This window comes from Rosa rugosa, chromosome 7 (genome assembly GCF_958449725.1).
Source record: "Rosa rugosa chromosome 7, drRosRugo1.1, whole genome shotgun sequence".
NCBI classification, from domain to species: Eukaryota; Viridiplantae; Streptophyta; class Magnoliopsida; order Rosales; family Rosaceae; genus Rosa; species Rosa rugosa.
The window spans coordinates 27,399,474-27,420,250 of NC_084826.1; the positions used below are offsets into that span (position 1 = coordinate 27,399,474).

Here is a 20,777-nt window from a genome sequence, read left to right on the forward strand (position 1 = left end):
AACCGGTCAACCCTTTAAACGCTTCTACTTCCCTAAGGGGAGCCGACCCTTGAGGAGATAAAATTTCAGACATTTTTACATTAGTTGATATAGCTTCTACCCATGAGAGCATGAGAGTTTACAGATCAAAAAAATAAGTTACGAGTGAGCGGTTATGAGCATATTAGTTTTATGTAGTATTTAAGGTTTAGGGTTGAGCTACTAGATCGAAACCCAAACGACGACAAAAATAGCTGAAATTTTGAAAATAACCATTTATTCTTATCATGATAACATCCTACGGTCGATTTTGATAAAGGTGTTTTCCTACGCATTGTTGCTTATGGAAGGTATACTTTTCTTTATAACTAATAAACTAGTTATACCACATTAGTAGACATATAAGAATTTTGTGCAATCCAAAAAATTAAAATTGAAAATTGATAAATTTGACACTACCCATCTATTTATAGCGTATTAATAGGTATGGTGTAAAAAAATTAACTCAAATTAAAGCCATTATTTCAATATCAAATAAAGTGGTTAACCTTATATACATCTATACTTCCCTAAGGGGAGTTAAACCACGAGGAGATAAATAATGCAAAATTTTTACATTATTTGGTATACCTCATATTCATGAGAGTATGAGAGCTGACAGATCGAAAAAAATAAGTTGCGAATGAGCGGTTATGAGCATATTAGTTTTATGTGGTATTTAGGGTTCATGGTTGATCTAGTAGATCGAGACCTAAACGATAACAAAAATAGCTGAAATTTTGTCCATAACTATTTATTCTAATCATGACAACATCCAACGGTCGATTTTGATAAATTCAATTTCCTCAACATTGTTGCTCATGGAATGTATACTTTTCATTACAACTAATAAACTAGTTATACCACATTAGTAGACATATAAGAATTTTTGTGCGATCCAAAAAATCAAAATTGAAAATCAATAAATTTGACATTACCCATCTATTTATAGTGTATTAATAGGTATTGTGTAAAAAAAAATTAACTCAATCCGCCGTTATTTCGATATCAAATAAATGGTCAACCTTATATACACCTATACATTTTCACACGGAATTTTGTAGCTAATCGTTATTTTCACACAGATATCCGTGTGAAAAAGTTTTAGTTTTTACACAGACATCAGTTACTCTTGTTTATTCACACGGATTTCTGTGTGTAGTCTCCTTTTTCACACGGAATACTGTGTCAACATTTTCACACGGAAATCCGTGTGTATTACTCATTTCACACAGAAATCTGTATCAAATAGTTATTGTAACGGAAATCCGTCCCTCCATAATTCACATAACATAAAAAATTAATGATTTCGAAATAAACTAATTTATAATACGTACAGAAATCCGTGTGAATTGTTTTTCACACAGATATCCGTGTGAAAATGTTTTTGTTTTTACACAGATATCTGTGACTATTGTTTTTGCACACGGATTTCCGTTGATATTGTTATTGTATAAATTATTGTGGGCCCCATTATGCTCATTTCACACGGATTTCTGTCAGTATTTCTATTTCACACGGATATCTGTGGCTTTTAACTACAGTAAATCCGTGTGTGTTGTTATTTTGCTAGTAGTGATTACTTGTTCTTATCAAATGCTAAAGGTAATTTCAAACTAGTAAACTTTTCAATTTGGGGAGCACCCTGCCAACAAATATCTGCAGGTCATAAGAGGCCAGTCCATTATTGACTATGAACCCCATTATTTCCCTCACAAGGTATAAATTAAAAGCAAAACAAGCTCCAAACAAAATCTTGCATTCAAGGACCATGCAAACCAGCAGCTGCCATTGGACAAAGTTAACTGCTAATCGTGGGATGACGAGAACTATACCTTCCCTCTCCAGACATATCTCAACTACAATTTCCTCTACCAGTGAAAATGAAAGAACAAAAAATTTTCTCGGCAAGACACAATTTTGCTCTAATACAACTTGCAACACTGACTTTTTGTAGTGACGTTAGCCCTCAAGATTAACAAAGGCTAAGACCATCTAACTTGGTTTTGGGGGAACCACTCTCAAGCTTCGTACCCACTCACAGAAGCTAGGATCATCAAAACTAATAAAACTGCTTTTCAGCTTTGTGCGCTGTTCTATTGTCAAAGTTCGTAGCTGAGGAAATCTTGCCTCCTGCAACAGAAGCAACAAACACTTTAATACATGCTTTACACCAAAGCAAATAGGAAATCTTGAGTCTTCAGAAAAATCCCTGTTTATTGATTTACCCTCACCTGCTCATAAGGAGGATCCTTGTGCGCAGGAATGAGCCGCGATACAAAATACCGAGCCTGAGAACTTCCTTCCTGTTTAACAATTGAATCATTAGTTTCAACTTCATTTCTAGGCATTAAAAATCACCCAAAAAAAATAAAAAGCAGGGCAAGGAAAGAAAACCTTGAAGGAAAGAATCCATCTAAAGAGACTCATGAGAGTACAATTGACTATCGCTGTCAAGATTCCAAATATATAAGAAGTTTAACAAGCAACTGACTAATAGGCTGACAGATTAAAAGGCTCTGGCTAATTGGCTCAAAGTTTAACACTCCTTAAGTTTCTGTTACAGGACCAATTTACATAAAAGGCAAAATGGAACCGGGCGTGGGGCTGAGCCTCCCAGCTAGGCTGGGTTCCAAACCCCTTTCAAAAAAAAAAAAAAAAAAAAGGCAAAATGGCTACAGTGGCAAAAATAGATTTCCTTAGGTTCAGTTACACAGTCTTCCTCATAAAGTTATTAACTATCAATAATTTCTACAAGGCCAGCTATAAATCTTATGCCAACACCCTGTGTATGGGGGTGGAGTAACCAATTGAATCCAAGGCAAGGATTTAGTGGGAGATAGGAGAAAACTTGTTACCACGCCACTAATAAGTTGAACTGAATTACCAATATTGGTAAGATGTTCATGTTCTCCTAGACTGGAAAGGTTTTCAAGAGCCAATCAATGACATAAATGCAATGCATAGAATGTCAAAGAGAAAAGCCCAGTGGAGGGAGAACAAAACGCACAGAAATAAGGAACTATGGAACTTACAGCTCAGAAACTACAAGCAACTGGAAAAATCCAAAATGCGTCATAAATGTCACTTGACAAACTCTATCAACCTAACACAAGCTGATATAGTAACACATGCATAAGGTCATCCCTGGTTCATAAGTCATACCAAACCATTTAACTTCATCCTACTCAAGAATCTTTTTCTTTTGAACCCCTGCGTTCTCAATTACACCTGATCTCTCAATTTCTCTCACTAAATTTAGGATTAAAAATTCTTGAAACTGGCAGTTATAAATCACCTGGCACAAATGATCACAGATAATCTAACAAGACAAAGAGTAAAACAATACTACTCTAGGTCTAGTCTTGCATAGATTTGGTTTTATCCTTCACAAGCTCAACATCCCCATAACATTACTACCACCAGTCAACAACTACCACACATTTAGCCTCAACCCCTGCTACACACTATATTAAACACGGAGAAAAATCAAGCTACTTTTTTCTGTCAAGTTAAAGCCATTATAAATTACTCCAAATCAAATAACCATACTCATTAGTAAAAATGAGCTCCAATTACTAGTAGGATAAACTAAAGAGAGCAAACTTAAAACATACTTGAGTGGGACTAAAACCATTAACATATACTATCGAAAATCCAAGTCAATAAATAAGAACGCTAGTAATCAACAATATAGCATCTTTACAAGGTTCGCAACAGTAATATATATGAAACTGATATGAACCTTTCTCCTAATAATACTGGACAAATGGAAAAAAAAATTATTAAGCCATGCATTCCACCTGACAATATGAATCCCTTTACTTATAGGGATAACATGTTCAGCAGCAAAGAAGAAAAAGGAACCTCGTGTAAAGGTCACAGAATTCCATATTTATCAAATATAATGACATATGCTAGCAATGTAAGCATACCGCTGAGTCTAAATGGAAATTCTAACATTCGATAATCCACATTAGACAACATCCATTGTAGAATTGTCGCTATACTTGTCCCTTTGGCAACAAATTAACGCATCCATTCTTTATATCTGCCAATCATATAAATCTAATTGCAAAGGCAAAACATCAAAATGGAACCATAAATATGGCAGGATGCTGCAGGGATATTACTAAAAATCTTCCCCATCTATTGTAATTGAGTTAAGGACTAAATTCAGTTTGACTCCTCTAACTTTGGGTCGATCTTCACTTCAGTCCCGAAACTTTTTTTTTAATCACGTTGGTCCTTGGAGTTTCAATTTCCATCACCCGCGTCCAAAAGTCAAACTTGGCTCTAAATGTGACGTCAGGTGCGGACGTGGCCTCGACACACTGGCCCACTTTTCAGCTTTGTCCTCTTAGATTGTTGTCATTGTCCAAAATACCCCTTGTTATGGTTTTCCCTCAATTACATCCCCATTACAGGAACCGACGACGAAAACCTAATCCCAAAATTGAAATTGAAAAATAGACTCTCTCAAAAAGCATCCTTTCTCTCTCAACTACCAGTATCAAACCCAGACTATAAGCTCCTAATCCCGTCCATTGGGGTATTGCTTCGACAGATTGGCGACATGGTTGGAGCTGATGATGAGTGGGTACCTCGATTGGAGAATGGGGGCGAAGAAATCCCAAATTACGGTGAGTGACTGTTTTGAAATTTTCATTACATTAAATGATTACAGTGTTTAACGAACGGTGGGTTACGGTGTTGAATATGTTATTGATTTTGGGTGTATGCTGACTGAGTTTGGTCATTTAGTGTTTTGGAAGGTTCGGATTTAGGGGTTTTCAGTTTAGGGTTTAGGAAGTTTCTAATTTGGAGTTTTCTGTTTCTTAAGATTCCAAAATTGAATATTGAATGATGCATATGGATGTTGTTGGGTAGCTGAAATAGGGATTTAACTAAGTGGTCCTTGTTAGTGCTGTTGTGGTCCTACGAATGAATTGATTTTTTAGGGTTTTAGTAGTTGGAAGCCCTTGTAAATTAGGTAGCTGAATATTTATGACTGTGTCGGTGCATTTTTTTATGGTTTTTCTGGTATAGGGTTTAGGGCTGCTGTAATGCTTTGGAGTCCTAATGCTTTTTGTAATTGTATGTTTGTCATTGCAGTTCATCCAGATTACTTCACCATGAAGGTTTATCATGGTGGATATATGGATCACATAAACAACAAGTACGTAGGTGGGAAGATCAGTTATTACGATAATGTCGACAAGGATAAAATGAGTTTGGTGGAGGTGGATTCCATGGTAAGGGGTATAGATCCTTCATATGTTGGGAAAAGGATAGACTACTGGTTCTCCATAGGAAGTGAAGATGATGCAACCACAAAGGTGAACAACGACCAGGATGTAATCACAATGTGCTGTTGTGTGCCAGATATAAGGCTGGTAATACTGTACCTTGACCACAGAGATCTATGGGATGATGTACTTGATGATGTAGAGGATGATTTTGATGACTTGTTTGTGTTTGAGCAACAACAATGGGGGTTTAGTCAAGCTGGCAGTAGTGGGGTAGTTATAGAGGAGCTGCCTGAGTCTCCAAGGAAGCCAAAGTCCTCTGTTAAGATAGAGGAGCTGCCTGAGTCACCTAACAGGCAGCCTGAGATGGCAAAGCAGGTGAAGGGCAGGAGATATAAAGTGTGTGCACAAAGGAAAAAGTTAAGTTCTCTGAAGAAAAGTGAGCCTCAAGAAGAGATCCCAACTCAGGCTAGCAAAGCTCCCACCAGTGACCCCACTGACAAGGGAAAAAAGAAAGTTGAGTTTGAGGAAGGACTATTTGAAGAGGACAGTGATGATGATGGTCAAGATGATAGCCTGCATGATGATGATCATGATGGATTGCTTCATGAGGAAGAAGAGACTGGTCAAGATGATTCATCTGGAGATGATGATTATAATCCTGCTGCAGATGATGAGGAATATGCAGCATACGGTGTTGATGATGATTTCCTATTTGAGTGGTTAACAGAAGAGGAGGCTGGTCAAACAGTTGGAGGAGAGGGATGTTCTAAAGCTGATGAAGGAGTGAGTGGGAATAATGATATGGAAGGGGATGAGGATGAAGAAACAGAGGGTATGTTTGGGGCTGTGGATTCTGATGAGGAAGGGATAGGGCATGAGGCTGATTCTGAAGATGATGGTGTGGGTGGCAGATTTCCAGAGTTCAACCCCAATGTAGATATGAAGAACCCTTGGTTTTGTAAGGGAATGAAGTTTGCAACTGCAAAGATACTGAGGGCTGCTATAAGGGAAAGGGCAATTTAGAAGGGCTGGGAAGCTGTTTTTCTGAAGAATGATCGAGGGAGGATTAGGGCCATTTGCAAGGCTGAGAACTATCCATTTGATTTGTATGCCTCAAAGATGCAGCATGAGGATACACTTATGATTAAGAACTATAATGGACAACATACGTGTGCAAGAGTCATTGAAAATAGCACGGTCAGGACCCCCTATCTGACAGAGAAATTTGCAAACCAAATCAAGCTTCATCCTGATATTTCTACAGGTATTGTCTACTGCTTTTGTGAAGTACTTAATCAATGTTTGGGTAATTATGCAACTAATGCTGCATTTTAATCATGTTGTTTTTCTTTTGCAGAATCACTTGCCCAGACAATGGCTGCTAGTGTTAGAGCCAAAGTGTCTTTTCAGCAAGCATATAGGACAAAGAAGGCTGCACTTAAGCTTATTGAGAGGTCTATGAAGGAGCAGTATGCAAGAGTGCAAGATTATGCACAAGAGCTGAAAAGGGTGGATCCAAACACAACAGTTGACATCAAATGTGATTTCAACAACCCTGATCAACAGCCTGTTTTTAAAAGGATGTATATATGCCTAGGAGCATTGAAGATGGGATTCAGGGCAGGTTGCAGACCTATACTGGGACTAGATGGATGCCATTTGAAGAGTGCATATGGTGGCCAATTGTTGGCAGCAGTTGGGCTGGATCCAAACAACACTACCTATGTGGTAGCTTATGCAATGGTAGAGATGGAGAGTAAAGACTCTTGGGATTGGTTTTTGAGACTGCTGGCAAAAGACCTTAACATCACAGGTGAAGGAAATGGCTTCACCTTCATATCTGACAAGCAGAAAGGTCTTCTTCCTACATGTGAAGCTGTTCTCCCCCTAGCAGATCATAGATTTTGTGTTAGGCATCTCTGGACAAACTTCAACAAGCTTTATCCTGGAAAAGTGATGAAAGACCAACTTTGGGCTATTGCAAAGTCATCAACTATGTCATACTACACTAAGGAGATGGTGCTAATGAAGCAGCTGGACCCCAAAGCATATGATTGGTTAACTGGTAAGTCTCAATCTCCTATTTGTGCATTCTTCGTTTTATTTTGTTAAATGGGCACTAATGTGAACTCTTTTACTCTTTGTAGATCCTCAAAGAAACCCTAGGCACTGGTGCAGATCTCACTTTCAAACTTTTTTGAAATGTGATGTGCTCTTGAACAACCTCTGTGAAAGCTTCAATGCTTTCGTCTTACCTGCTAGGTCAAAGCCAGTTATTTCATGTCTTGAGGATATAAGGGTGAAAATGATGAAGAGGGTTGCAATGAGGAAGGAGAAGATGAGCAAAGTTGTCGACCCCATCTGCCCCAAGCCTAGGCAAATCTTAGAGAAGAACAAGGAAAGGTCTGCATCTGATTGCATCCCTTATGGTTCTGGCAGTCCCCAGATTGAGGTAGAGAGCTGTGGAGGAAGCAGATATGTGGTTGACCTGACAAGAAGGACTTGTGCTTGTAGGAGGTGGGATTTAACAGGTATCCCTTGCAAGCATGCCATCTCAGCTATACATTTCATGAGGCAGAACCCTGACGACTATGTGGATGCATGCTACTTGACAAAGACCTATATGGATATCTACTCTAACACAGTAAAGCCTGTGAATGGGATGGACCTGTGGATCCCTTGTGATGAACCTACCATCCTCCCACCACAGTATAATAGACAGCCTGGTAGGCCTAGAACCAAAAGAATCAAAGATGTATCAGAGAGGGAAACTGAAGGCCCCAAGCTGGGAAGGGTTCAAAAGTCCTTGAAGTGTTCTAATTGTCACCAGTTGGGTCATAATGTGAAGACATGCCATAGGCATCTTCCACCAAAGGAAAAGCTAGGCAGCTAAGAAGAGAAAGCTTAACACAGGGGAGGGATCATCTACTGCAACTCAGGTAATTTGTGTTTGTGTTTGGTTAATTAGTAGCAGATAATGCATTTGAAAATTGGTGTTTAAACTGAGAAATTTACTTGATGCAGGCTAAGGGTACTAGAAAGGCCCCAAAGACAAAGAATGACCTTAGGGCAAAGGCAAGGTTAAGAGCTGTAGAGGCTAAGGTAAAATGAGGGCTGCCATGTTTGAATTATATATGTATTGTTCATTCTTCAGTTAGTTATCTAAATTATTTTTCATCTTAAAATTGTTGAAAAAGAGGGATGAAAAGAAGGCAGCATCAAAGGCATCAATAGCTATAGCAACTTCAACCAAGGGTAGACCACCAAAACCTCCGTCAAGCAAGGGTAAAGTTGCATCCTCACAAGCTTCATCCAGGCCATATGTGAGGATACGAGACAATTCGAAGAAAGCTGGCAAATAGAAAAATGGGACTAGATGGGGTTAGCAATGAAGGTTAGGATCACAGATGCGTATGTTGCAATTTTTTGTGCAACCTTGTGCTGTGTCACAGGGTTGCTAGTTCTAATCTTTTGCTGGGATGATTAGAACTAGGACTAAATGCAAGTTCATCCAAACTATATTTTTGGTTACTTTGGATGTAAAACAGATTTATGCATCATTAGGTTGCTATTTATGGTAAAATTCTGGTTTAGGTAATGTGTTTTCAAGTTTTGGTTCATTTGGAGGTTTTGATATTATGGTTGATGATATTATGACTAAATTCAGGTTTTTGTGATTTGTTGTTCATGTTTGAGTTCATTTGGATGTTTGAAGGCATGAAAAAAAGTGTAGCAGCTAATTAGGGGTCAATTTGGCCCTAAACCCTTCTTTGATCCTTTTTTAAAATTTATGAGGCAAAATATGTCAAAATGTCTATTTTGCCCTTCTGGGGGGGGGGGGGGGAAGACAAAGCTGAAAAGTGGGCCAGTGTGTCGAGGCCACGTCCGCACCTGACGTCACATTTAGAGCCAAGTTTGACTTTTGGACGCGGGTGATGGAAATTGAAACTCCAAGGACCAACGTGATTAAAAAAAAAGTTCCGGGACTGAAGTGAAGATCGACCCAAAGTTGGAGGAGTCAAACTGAATTTAGTCCTTGAGTTAATTATCAGACGGAAACAAACATAGTTATCAATCACTCAAATGAAGACGGAACATGTGTCATTCACTCCAAAATTTGATAATCCAATGAAGACGGAACATGTGTCATTCAAGAATCTTATTCAAAAATTTGATAAGATTCGATCAAGCCAAAAACAGATTTATATCCATTTCGAAATTTCACAAACAAATTGTCAGTTTATAAAGATATTTTTTGCTGAAGATAACGAGTGCAATGTACACATCATATCCACTCCAAAATTTGATAATAATGAAGACGGAACATGTGTCATTCAAGAATCTTATTCAAAAATTTGATAAGATTCGATCAAGCCAAAAACAGCTTTATATCCATTTTGAAATTTCACAAACAAATTGTCAGTTTACAAAGATATTTTTTGCTGAAGATAACGAGTGCAATGTAGACATCATATCCACTCCAAAATTTTATAATAATGAAGACGAAACATGTCTCATTCAAGAAATCTTATTCAAAAATTTGATAAGATTTGATCAAGCCAAAAACAGCTTTATATCCATTTCGAAATTTCACAAACAAATCAGGACGAAACACGTGCTCTCGAAATCATATCTGAAAGTTTGATAAGATGCAATCAAGTCAAAAATTGATTTATATCCATTTCGAAATTTCACAAATGAATCACGACGAAACACGTGGCTTCGAAGTCATATCCGAGAATTTAAAAATATTCCATCAAGATAACCTATGCCACATATATAAAATCGTGTAACAAATCTACAACATTCCTTGTGAAGCAACACATGGAATTTGAAAAGTACAACCGGAAAAATATTTTTTATCATAAAAATTATTTCAATTACTATAAGTAAGAATCTGATAAAAAATAAGAACATATATATATATATATATATATATATATATATATATATATATATATATAACATATTCAAATTTTTAAAATATATTTTAGGGCTATAATTTAACTTTGACGGATGAGAGACGGTTGATGTCACATCGATGAATAGTAAAGAAATCAGGGCTAAAATTTAGCTCCAGGGCTATTTTTAGCCATTTGGGTTGGAAAAGACCTTATACATCAGTATATATAGACTATTCTTCAAAGATACGGTTATCTATATATACATCAGTATATGTGGCATAGGTTATCTATATATACATCAGTATATATAGACTATTCTTCAAAGATGGTATATGCTGTACGTAAGATACGGTTAGTGTACGTTGTTAAAATCTAAAATCTTTTGTCGTTAATTAAATAGCACCAGCATGGAGTCGTGGAATGTAAAGAGCCTTGAAGCCCTACCAAGTGCACCAGATCAGGTCGTGACCAATAACAAGCTGGGTGATGATGAATATTTCATTCAGAAAATCATTTCGATGATCAAGAAACTGCAGCCAAGTGAGGAAGCATTTTACGTGCTGGATTTGGGTCTTGTAAGCAACCTCATGGACACATGGAAACATAACCTTCCAATGGTCCAACCTTTCTACGCCGTCAAGTGCAACCCACACCCGAATCTCCTCGCCACCTTGGTGGCTCAAGGTTCAAGTTTCGACTGTGCAAATCCCTCTGAGATTGAGTCCATTTTAGCTCTCGGAGTTTCTCCGGATCACATCATCTATGCTAATCCCTGCAAAGCTAGCTCTCACATCAAGTACGCTGCTGAAGTTGGCGTTAACCTAACCACTTATGACTCGGTGGGTGAGATTGAAAAGATTCGAAAATGGCACCCGAAATGTTCTTTACTGATCCGCATCAAAGCTCCGGACGAGAGTGGGTGCAATTGGCCACTGGGTTCCAAGTTCGGTGCTCTCCCTGAAGAAGTGTCTCCGCTCCTCCAAGCCGCTCAAACTGCAGGACTCAGAGTAGCTGGGGTTTCATTTCACGTAGGAGGTGAGTCCTACAATTTTCAAGCATACAAAACAGCCTTAGAGGCAGCTAAGGCGGTTTTCCAGGAGGCGGCTAAGCTCTCTATGCCTCCCTTGCATGTGTTGGACATTGGCGGTGGCTTCATGTCCAAGCCATCGTCCTTTGAAGCTGCGGCAGCAGCTGTGAAAACCTCTGTGGAGACTTATTTTTCAGAGGAGGAGCGACGCAGCTTGACGGTGATAGCCGAGCCAGGTCGGTTTTTTGCAGAGATCGCTTTCACGCTTGTCACCAACATCATCGGGAAGCGTGTGAGAGGGGAGGACAGACAATACTGGATCAACGAAGGGTTTTATGGGTCCATGATGCTTGCGGACCCTAAAACCCTACTTAAATCGTGCATTGCTCTGAAATGCATGTCCAATAAGGTATGTGACGGCATCGAGAAAAATCCAGTCTTGATGGTAAGTGAAGAGCTACCGGCGGTGCTCGCGCTTACAGGTCGACTGTGTTTGGTCCGACGTGTGATTCGGCTGACAAGGTGTTGGAGGGTGACCAGTTACCAGAACTGGAGGTGAATAAGCAACATGGGTGCTTATACGTTGGCGCGTAGCAGCCACTTCCATGGTTTTGGCTCCGCCAAGATCACCTATCTTACTAATTAACTCATGATGGTGCAGTTTGCAGTAATAATCATCCCGTGCTCAAACTATTTCTCACATTAGCAAAGTGAACTAGTGATAGCAAATATCCTCTTCTTTTTTTTTTCTTCTTTTTTTTAGAACAATTCTTAGGTTCACCCCTAGGGTGAACAAGCATATTCACCCCTATTATCAATTAACTCACTTTTACTTAATAAATTTATAATCAAACGGTCCATATCTTAAATTAGCATTTAAAGATCATCTCTGTAAAAAATCAATCGAATCGGAAATCGTTTAATTATCTAATTGAATCAAATAAATGGACGGTTCTAACAACACTTACTGCTATTATAATGAACCGTCCATGTATTTCATATAAATAAATAATTAAATGGTCTTCAATTTGATTGATTTTTTACAGAACTAATCTTTATATTACATTATACAACTTGAATGGTTGAATTAGAAAATTACAAAGTTATTATGCATTAATCATAAAAGAGGGTGAATATGCTGATTCACCCCTTGGGGTGAACCTGAGAATTGTTGTTTTTTTTATCAGACAGATATATCCTAGTTGGCTGCGTCCAACGTTCGTATTGTTCTTACCATAAGAATCTTATGATTGTGCATGTATCTCTGATTAATTTCGAATAAGAATCTTATGATTGTGCCTGTACCTCTGATTATTATCTTATGGATTAAAATTTCGATTTTAATGGAAAATTTAGGTAATTTGGATTTATGAAAATCTTGATCGAAATTTTAAGTGTCGATTAAAATTATGATAAGTACCTCTTAATATTGATAATTAATTAGCAAATGCTAAAGGTGATTTCAAACCAGTAAACTTTTCAATTTGGGGAGCACCCTACCAACAAATGTCTATAGGACATAAGAGGCCAGTCCATTATTGACTATGAACCCCATTAAGGTATAAACTAAAAGCAAAGGAAGCTCCAAACAAAATCTTGCATTCAAGGACCATGCAAACCAGCAGCTGCTATTGGACAAAGTTAACTGCTAATCGTATTAAGGAGATGAGAACTATACCTTTCCTGTCCAGACATATCTCAACTACAATTTCCTCTACCAGTGAAAATGAAAGAACAAAAAATCTTCTCGGCAGGACACAATTTTGCTCTAATACAACTTGCAACACTGACTTTCTGTAGTGACGTTAGCCCTCAAGATTAACAAAGGCTAAGACCATCTAACTTGGTTCTGGGGGAACCACTCTCAAGCTTCGTACCCACTCACAGAAGCTAGGATCATCAAAACTAATAAAACTGCTTTTCAGCTTTGTGCGCTGTTCTATCGTCAAAGTTCGTAGCTGAGGAAATCTTGCCTCCTGCAACAGATGCAATAAACACTTTAATACATGCTTTACACCAAAGCAAATAAGAAATCTTGAGTCTTGAGAAAAATCCATGTTTATTGATTTACCCTCACCTGCTCATAAGGAGGATCCTTGTGCGCAGGAATGAGCCGTGATACAAAATACCGAGCCTGAGAACTTCCTTCCTGTTTAACAATTGAATCATTAGTTTCAACTTCATTTCTAGGCATTAAAAAGCACCCAAAAAAAATAAAAAGCAGGGCAAGGAAAGAAAACCTTGAAGGAAAGAATCCGAGGGGCTGGAAACCGAAGTTCACTGAGCTCTTCAGCCAATGTTCTGCACGCAGCTAAAGCAGCTGCACTTTTCCCTTCATCAGCAGCAAGTTCAGCACCCTGAATACACCAGTCAAAAGGAAAATGTTCAAACTACATCGTAAGGTTAATGAACTTCCGAACAGACAGAGTCAAGTAACTATAAGAAACCAAAGTAGTGAGTACTCTTGATGATAATACTCAACAGATGTGAAAATGTCAGTAACACATACATTTACTGGTTTAAGGGTCTCATTGTATAAATTGTAGAACAGACACGGGTGCTCACCACACCAACCTTAGGCATCCTACATGACCTCATATTTTCTCAATTACTTTCTGCTTTTAATTTTTAAGCAAAATTTCTATTACTTCTGTGCGAGGGGGGAAGCCAAATCCCAAAGCACTCGCCCTCCCCGCATAATGCAGAGGAATGAAATACTTGGCCACGAAGGTAGCTGCATGCTTTTTACGACAATATGGAAACCCAAAATCTATTTGTCAACTAAGTTGGTCCAAAGTTCCTACTAGGCCCTATCACATTAGGCCCTTTTTAATATTTGAAGGATATTACTCTCATCACACATCACCTTACTGTTTTCATTGCAGTAACTTCTATAACTTCCCCCACAACCTATCTTTTCAGTCTGTGTTTAGATACCACTGCAAAAGACTATAATTTCTAGGCTAAACTCCTACCACTCTAAACAATTTCAACAGCTCAGGGAGAGCGTCTTTCCATGCTTAGTTAGTAGTTTCTAGGCCAAACTCCTGCCACTCTAAACAATTGCAAATAGAGAGAGAGAGCGTCCTTCCATGCTTAGTTATTACTGAAAAAAAAATTATAATAACTACAAGAGAAATAGTAGTTTCTAGGCTAAACACAGCCTAATCAAAGGATGTGGAATGAAAGATTAAAAGAAAAAAGAAAAAAGAAAAAAATCAGTACTCTTGTTGCAATTTATAACAAAGAGTGAATGGACAAGCATGACTAGGTCTGCTGTTTTAAAGCATATCACCAGTACTAAGTTTTCCAGGGACCACAAGCTCTAATCTGCACTTGGCCTCCCATCTTAAAAGCTCAAGACAAAGGTGATCATGATGTTCAACAGGGTAAAAAATTATTTTCAAGACGAAGCTCTATAGTTATGAATACTACAATGGTCAGCATGAATACCACAATGGTCAGCACATCTGCTGTTTGGAAGCATATCAGAAGTAATAAATTTTCCAGGGACCATAACCGATAATCTACACTTGTGCCTCCAAAATCTTAAAATCTCAAAACAAGGGTCATCAAGATTTTATACGAGGTCAAACATGATTTCCAAAACAAAAGTCCATAGTTATGTATACTACAATCGTCAGCATATGTGAGCCTATTTATTTTCTGCACATGCACATAACTTGATGTATCAGACACCAGAAAAAAAAAACTCCAATTTAGCAACAAATAAAAAAATACAAGCTTCTGGCCCATGAGATTGCATAGTAGTAATAAATTTCCTATTCCACGTGTACTGCATGGCACTGCTAATATAAAAATTATATTTCTGTAGCATTAACAAGGAGCAAGGTTCCCCAGGACAAAAAGAAAAAAGAAAAAGCACACCAAAACATAGAGGCAGAATCAAGATGTATAAAACAAATGACAATAATAGGAGCTAAAGGACATACCAACCAAATGAAGACATCTGTGCCATGATCAAGTACAACTGCTGCATCAGACTGCATAGCAAGGTCATAAGCTGGTAGTTCCTCGAAAGTTCCCCCTTCCCGATGCATTAGACAACGAGGTGCAACCATTCGCAGAGACAGATCAAAGGATGCATTCAGAAACAAGTTCCGTAACACAGACCTCTCATCTTCATGGCCAACAATGTTTCCCAAAAGTGGGCCCCTTCTAAGATGAAACAGGTGCTCTGGTAATAAAGACATCTCCTTTGGGAAACGATATTGCTTTGATTTTGGTACTTGAGAACCATATTTTAAAGCAATGTCTTTAATTCTTTCATCTATTGTTGATCGCATATCAATTGCATCAGAACTGTTTTTGGCTCGCAAGAGAGTCCTCTTTGCAATAAGAACTGCTGCCACTTCCTCTTGGACGCTCTCAAGATATGCTGAAACACTATCAACTGTTGGCAATCTAACAGTTATTACTCTTGATATATCAGCTTGATAAACATTCAGAAACTGAGTTGTAAACTGGAAATACACATACTCAGTCCTAATGTCCCTCTTATTTTCCAAGGAGAGTAAGAAGCTCTGTGTTTCTTCAACACTTGGCATTTGTATGTAAAGAGATGTGTCATTTTTGAACGTTTCATGAGTGTCTACATGTGCCTCTTCGCCAGGACCCACAACTTGGGTTATGAGAATATCATCTGAACAGCGAATTGCCAAGAACCCACGGGAGCCTGCTGCCCTGGTGGATGCCCTTTGCAAGTTCACTCCAAAGGCTTCACCAAAGTCATCATGGAGAACAAAAACGCCCCCGGAAGCTTTTGCAAGAGGCTGCAAAACAGGAACCCTTACAGGGCATTGCCCAGCACAAAGAATATCAACTACTGTATTGTGTCGGTGTGCCTCTTGACCCAGATGCTCCATCCATTTCAATGCAGTCTTTTCCAAGTGAGCATAATTTGGGTGACTGAAAGAATGAGGAACAGATCCAGGACCATAAGTATTGGGTCCACCAGCACAAACTATGACTCTGCTATTACCTCCTGACCTTTTTATTACCCCTCGAGAAATGTCTGCTGATGGGCCTTGAATTATAGCAAGAGCAACCTCAACTGCTGTGCCAAGGCACCGGTCTCTAGAAGCTTCTGGAATGTTCAATTTATACGGCCTTAATGATGAGAATATGGCATGTGCTACAGGCAGTGAAGCATGCATTGGAGACAAATATATACCGGTTCCATATATCAATGCCTTCAAGGACTCCTGGCATGGTGATTTGTCGCCTGGAAGCACATCAGCAGATGCAACTGATTCCTCTGAAAAATCATAAACTGATACTGTGCGACCATACAGTACTATTCCAATTCTCGTTGTAGGGGGAAGTGAATCGACAAAGGCATGTAAGGAGCTCTGTAAATGCCAGAGATGTGGTTCATCTAAACACTCGTCTATAACAAGAACAAGGGGTGCAGACATTCTAGAATCAGAAACTGGAACAAAACCAGGTCTATTGTTCGCAGTTTGAACATAATCAACCATGGGAGATGACAACTCTGGAAAGTTGGCGAGATCTTCCTTGCTAGGAGCTATGTATTCCCCCTCACTACCATTCAATTCTCGGCAGATTACACACTGCCACTGACCTGAGCCCAGCAAAATGTTGCAGTAGATATTTGCATAAGCTCCACAACTATGGCAGCGATGAGGATCACGTTGTATTATTTGAGGACCCGGAGAAATTTCCCTCCCAGGGGAAACCAATGCCCCAAAACCCAAACTTGGGACATTTGCTTGTTTCTTCTGTTTCAACACCTAAATAGGACAAAGGTTTTTGTAAATTTTTAACTATGTAGGGAAAGAAGGATGTTCTTTCAAGAATAAATGATTGCAAAAGTAATATGAAGAACATATATACACTTGTACATTTTTCAAAGTGATAAGGAGACCTAATCTGTTCATGGCTACAAGTATAACAAGTCTATGCCTGTGGTTAAAGAAATCCAGAGGCAGTTAGACATATCTAATCAATCGTGCAAAACAACCTACAGCACCATCAATCCAAAAGGACTAGAACACGCTACATGTCCACAACGAACAGATAATAAAAACCATAAAATGTAACTGAAGAGCAAAAAGAACAAGAAAGATTACCTTATGAGCTGAGAATAAGACATACGGCGGTTCACCAACAGGCACTGCATCATCGTCTGTGACATTGGACAGTTGGTGGTCCAACTCAAGTGATCCATTCGAAAAATTGACAGGCGAAGACGTTGGCAAGGATGCGGCCGGAGAGAAAGCAACCGGCTGAGGAGTAACAGGCGAAGCACGAAAAGGCACAGCAGCGGGACGGACAGGGGAAGTAAAGACGGGAGGTCCGGGGGGAGTACTCAAATGAGGAATGGGGCTGCCGGTTTTCAATCCACCACCACTAGCCGGTGACGGCCCGTTCGGGGTTTTGACTGAGGGAGAAGGAAATTGATCTAGCTGAAACTTTGGTGGAGGAGGGAATCTGGATTGTCCGGGCGAAACCGAAGGTGGAGGAGGAGGAGGAATGGCATTTTTAGCAGGGTCAGGTGATGGTGTGTCTGACTGTGAGGGACTACTGAAACTGATCGAGTATCCAAGGGAAGGTTGCGGTGGTGGATTCGACATCGGAAAAAAAAATCCAAAATGTTGGTTCAATCAAAACCACAACACCTTAATTCAACTAAATTTGAGTAAACCTAAACTGTGTGGTTCGAGTTGGATTCAAAGCAATATGATTTAACAACACATGGATCTTATTAGAAACACAGAAATCGAACAAATAGGAGGCCTTTGTAAACAAAAACCTCCCTAAAACCCCATCGATTTTATCACAATTGCGTCGATATCGGCTTCAATCTACGAAACGAAGGAATTACCGATTGTGAATTTAACGATGGATTCGATGAAGTATCTGGGGCTCTATATGCATTGAGAATCGAAATTCAACTGGAATCAAAATCGATAAAGAGGAAATGAAATACGAAAATTGCGAACCTGAGGAGAGATTGGGGATTTTTTTTTGACGCAGAAAAATCAACGACCCTTGCTTGACTTGAAGGAGAGCTTCCTCTTCCTCTTCTACTGCCCAGTATTTTGTTTTTTCTTTTTTTTTCTTTTTGGTTATATATGAGTTGAGCTGTTGAGGATATGGAAATGGAAACGCCCACGGTTTTTACCGGTGTCACTTTTTACCGTGCGCTTTTTGTCACTCATTTGCACCGTTGGCACCGCTGCTTCGTTTGATTGGAGAAACAAAATGATGCGGGCCAATAGTGTTTTTTTATTGACGTGGCCCACTATATAATGGCGTTGGGGAGTGATTCTTGCGTGGTGCGGCACACCAATCAGTGTCATAGTAGGGGGTATTTTGAGTATTTCACATTTAAAATCAGGGACAATTTCAGAACAAAGACAAATTTCTGAGATTTGATTGGGCAGCCGCACCGTACACGTGGTGCGGCTACCAGCACCTAAGAATTGGCCTGGCGTTGGGTTGTTACTGTGCAGACTTCAATCACACACAAAAGCTGTGTGAATTGTAACTCTAGTTTACACGGAAACTGTTTAGTTGCGCGGTCAGATTATTGGGTATACAATAAAGGTAAATATCACAAATAGTTACTGAATTTTGACCCGACACTTTGATCACTGACTTTTGAAAAATATCACATTAGTCACTCAACTTTCATTCTGTTATTCACATTAATCACTATCATTTAAATCACTTATTATCCATCCTTACCATTAAGGGTAATTTTGTCAAATCATTAAGAATAAATGTAAACTAAATCTTTTTACTAAAACCAATGATTCAAATTTCGAATTCGGTTTCGATTTCAGTACTTCAAAAATTTAAGAAAATTTAGATAAAGTTTCGATTTCAGTGGAAATTTCAGTTAAAAATAAAGAAATTATTTTAAGAAAAATGAAATTGGGAGAGAATTGAGTCGTGCTTTCATTGATAATAGAGGTCTCTTTATATAGAGGATTACAAGCATAGAATCAGAGTTGTACATTGGATATCTACGAATATCTCCAACATAAACTCTAAAGCAATAAAATGATATTGCACTCAAACAACAACCAGTAGCTCGCAACATTGCCATGTACACAATTATATTTCCGTAAACGGCAATCCGATAAAATAAATACGAACCTAAACGAAACCCAAAAATCCCTATCTCCATTACTTCTCAAATTCCACCCAAATCTCTTCCACAACACCAATTCCTCAATTTACATATTCCACAATGAAAACGAGGAAAATCCGACGGTCGGATTTCCAACAATTCCATCACAAAACTTCAAACTTCGGAAATTCACAAATAATTTCAAACTCCTCCAAAATTCACCAAACTTCACATACAAGCTCTACAACAATCATACAATTTAATGGGCTAAAAACTGAAATTAAAACACTGCCCTACATGCCTCCACGCCCCACCAACAGTGGCAGCGCGTGGGCCCCACGCGCCGGCGGCCACCACCTCCGATGGCCACCAAATTTTAGCAACACCACCTACTCAACAGACCCAACATTTTTCACAACTACAACAAGTTCCAATTTTACCTTTAAACAGTCGAAACCGGCCAGTGCAAAAATTTCCAGAAATTCCAAGAACCCTAGAAATTGAAATTGTTAATTCGACCTCTACACTGCAAATTGAAATGAAAGACCTTAGGGGAAATGATCTATGTCAAAAACCGAACCTTCGACGCCGGTTTGGTGGCCGGAGACGGTCGGAATCGCCGGAAATCGATGAAAACTCCAAACTGCTACAGTAACCTTCACAGCTCAAAATCTAGCTCTTCCGGCCAAATTGCTGCAAAACACCACCACAGACGTGACCAGGGTGAAGAGGCGAGCCAGATGATGTCCGGATTCCATCGTGGGGTGGCCGGAGGAGGAAGAAATCGGAGGGAGAAGAAATCGGGCCGAAGAGGAGAAAGGATCGGGGGAGAAGAGAGAGAAAAACCGGTAGGTTTCCAAAAATGGAAACTTACCAAAGTAACTTGGCTATTTATAGAAACTTACCGTATGAACAGTAACTTTAGTATTTCGCTTATAACTTTCGCATACGAACTCCAATTTTTACGTACCACATATCCACGCACTCGGTTTAACGTCCTCTACAACTTTCATGAAGAACATTTTCTCAAATTTTGACCCGAACAAAAAGTCAAGTTTTAGGGCCACTAAAAGTGCTGAAATGACAATAAAAATGAAAGTAAAGGTCGTTTACCGTCCAAATGACTAGTAAACGGTTAAATTCAGGTTCGGGACGTTACATTATAGGTTTCCACTTTAATTATTAAGACCTAGAACACTAGCACATTTTAATATGGATTCAATTACATGCTCATCAATCAAAGTATGCATCCAAAGATTAATAAACAAGTAAACGATGGGTTATTCGCACAAAATCAACAAACATGTTATCATATGATGAAATCACAATTTTCAGATTATCAAAAACCCTAAAGCGTTAACATGCTTCATGGTATTTGGAAATTAAACATCAAAACATCCTTTCAATCTCAAAGTAATCGAAACAACCAAATTATCATAACAAAAAATCTGTTT

General features: G+C 38.8%; 3 protein-coding genes across 6 annotated transcripts; 2 read left to right on the forward strand and 1 right to left on the reverse strand.

Annotated features, from left to right (window-relative positions):
* Positions 1 to 1,790: 1,790 nt before the first annotated feature.
* LOC133723512 (protein transport protein SEC23 A) lies at positions 1,791 to 18,309 on the reverse strand. Of its 3 annotated transcripts, XM_062150358.1 has the most exons (6): positions 18,188 to 18,309; positions 17,315 to 18,049; positions 15,155 to 16,975; positions 13,442 to 13,558; positions 13,279 to 13,350; positions 12,781 to 13,177 (listed from the first exon to the last, which is right to left on the reverse strand). In XM_062150358.1, exons 2-6 carry the CDS (start codon positions 17,816 to 17,818, stop codon positions 13,040 to 13,042), a joined length of 2,652 nt encoding a protein of 883 aa, XP_062006342.1. In that variant the 5' UTR covers positions 17,819 to 18,049; positions 18,188 to 18,309; the 3' UTR covers positions 12,781 to 13,039. The 3 variants fall into 3 exon arrangements, with proteins under 3 accessions (XP_062006343.1, XP_062006342.1, XP_062006341.1); XM_062150359.1 differs by lacking the exons at positions 12,781 to 13,177; positions 13,279 to 13,350 and adding exons at positions 1,791 to 2,151; positions 2,253 to 2,324 and having other exon boundaries at positions 17,315 to 18,304; XM_062150357.1 differs by having other exon boundaries at positions 17,315 to 18,302.
* LOC133723513 (uncharacterized) lies at positions 6,390 to 8,890 on the forward strand. 2 transcript variants are annotated; one of them, XR_009853079.1, is made up of 5 exons: positions 6,390 to 6,534; positions 6,628 to 7,335; positions 7,418 to 8,209; positions 8,295 to 8,372; positions 8,468 to 8,890. XR_009853079.1 is itself a non-coding variant. In XM_062150360.1 (4 exons), the coding sequence occupies exons 1-3, from the start codon at positions 6,390 to 6,392 to the stop codon at positions 8,161 to 8,163; spliced, it is 1,599 nt and encodes a 532-aa protein (XP_062006344.1). In that variant the 3' UTR covers positions 8,164 to 8,209; positions 8,295 to 8,890. The 2 variants fall into 2 exon arrangements, 1 of the variants encoding a protein (XP_062006344.1); XM_062150360.1 differs by having other exon boundaries at positions 8,295 to 8,890.
* On the forward strand, positions 10,425 to 12,505 carry LOC133719966 (ornithine decarboxylase-like). Its single transcript, XM_062146168.1, has one exon. It carries the CDS (start codon positions 10,582 to 10,584, stop codon positions 11,758 to 11,760), a length of 1,179 nt encoding a protein of 392 aa, XP_062002152.1. The 5' UTR covers positions 10,425 to 10,581; the 3' UTR covers positions 11,761 to 12,505.
* Positions 18,310 to 20,777: the final 2,468 nt, after the last annotated feature.

Coding starts and splice junctions, on each gene's coding strand:
- LOC133723513 (XM_062150360.1), top strand. CDS start 6,390: ATGCAGCATGAGGATACACTTATGATTAAGAACTATAATGGACAACAT. Junction 6,535..6,627: donor TCATCCTGATATTTCTACAG/GTATTGTCTACT, acceptor TTTCTTTTGCAG/AATCACTTGCCCAGACAATG. Junction 7,336..7,417: donor AGCATATGATTGGTTAACTG/GTAAGTCTCAAT, acceptor TACTCTTTGTAG/ATCCTCAAAGAAACCCTAGG.
- LOC133719966 (XM_062146168.1), top strand. CDS start 10,582: ATGGAGTCGTGGAATGTAAAGAGCCTTGAAGCCCTACCAAGTGCACCA.
- LOC133723512 (XM_062150359.1), bottom strand. CDS start 17,818: ATGTCGAATCCACCACCGCAACCTTCCCTTGGATACTCGATCAGTTTC. Junction 16,976..17,314: donor TCTTATTCTCAGCTCATAAG/GTAATCTTTCTT, acceptor TGTCCTATTTAG/GTGTTGAAACAGAAGAAACA. Junction 2,325..13,441: donor CTCGGATTCTTTCCTTCAAG/GTTTTCTTTCCT, acceptor ATTGTTAAACAG/GAAGGAAGTTCTCAGGCTCG.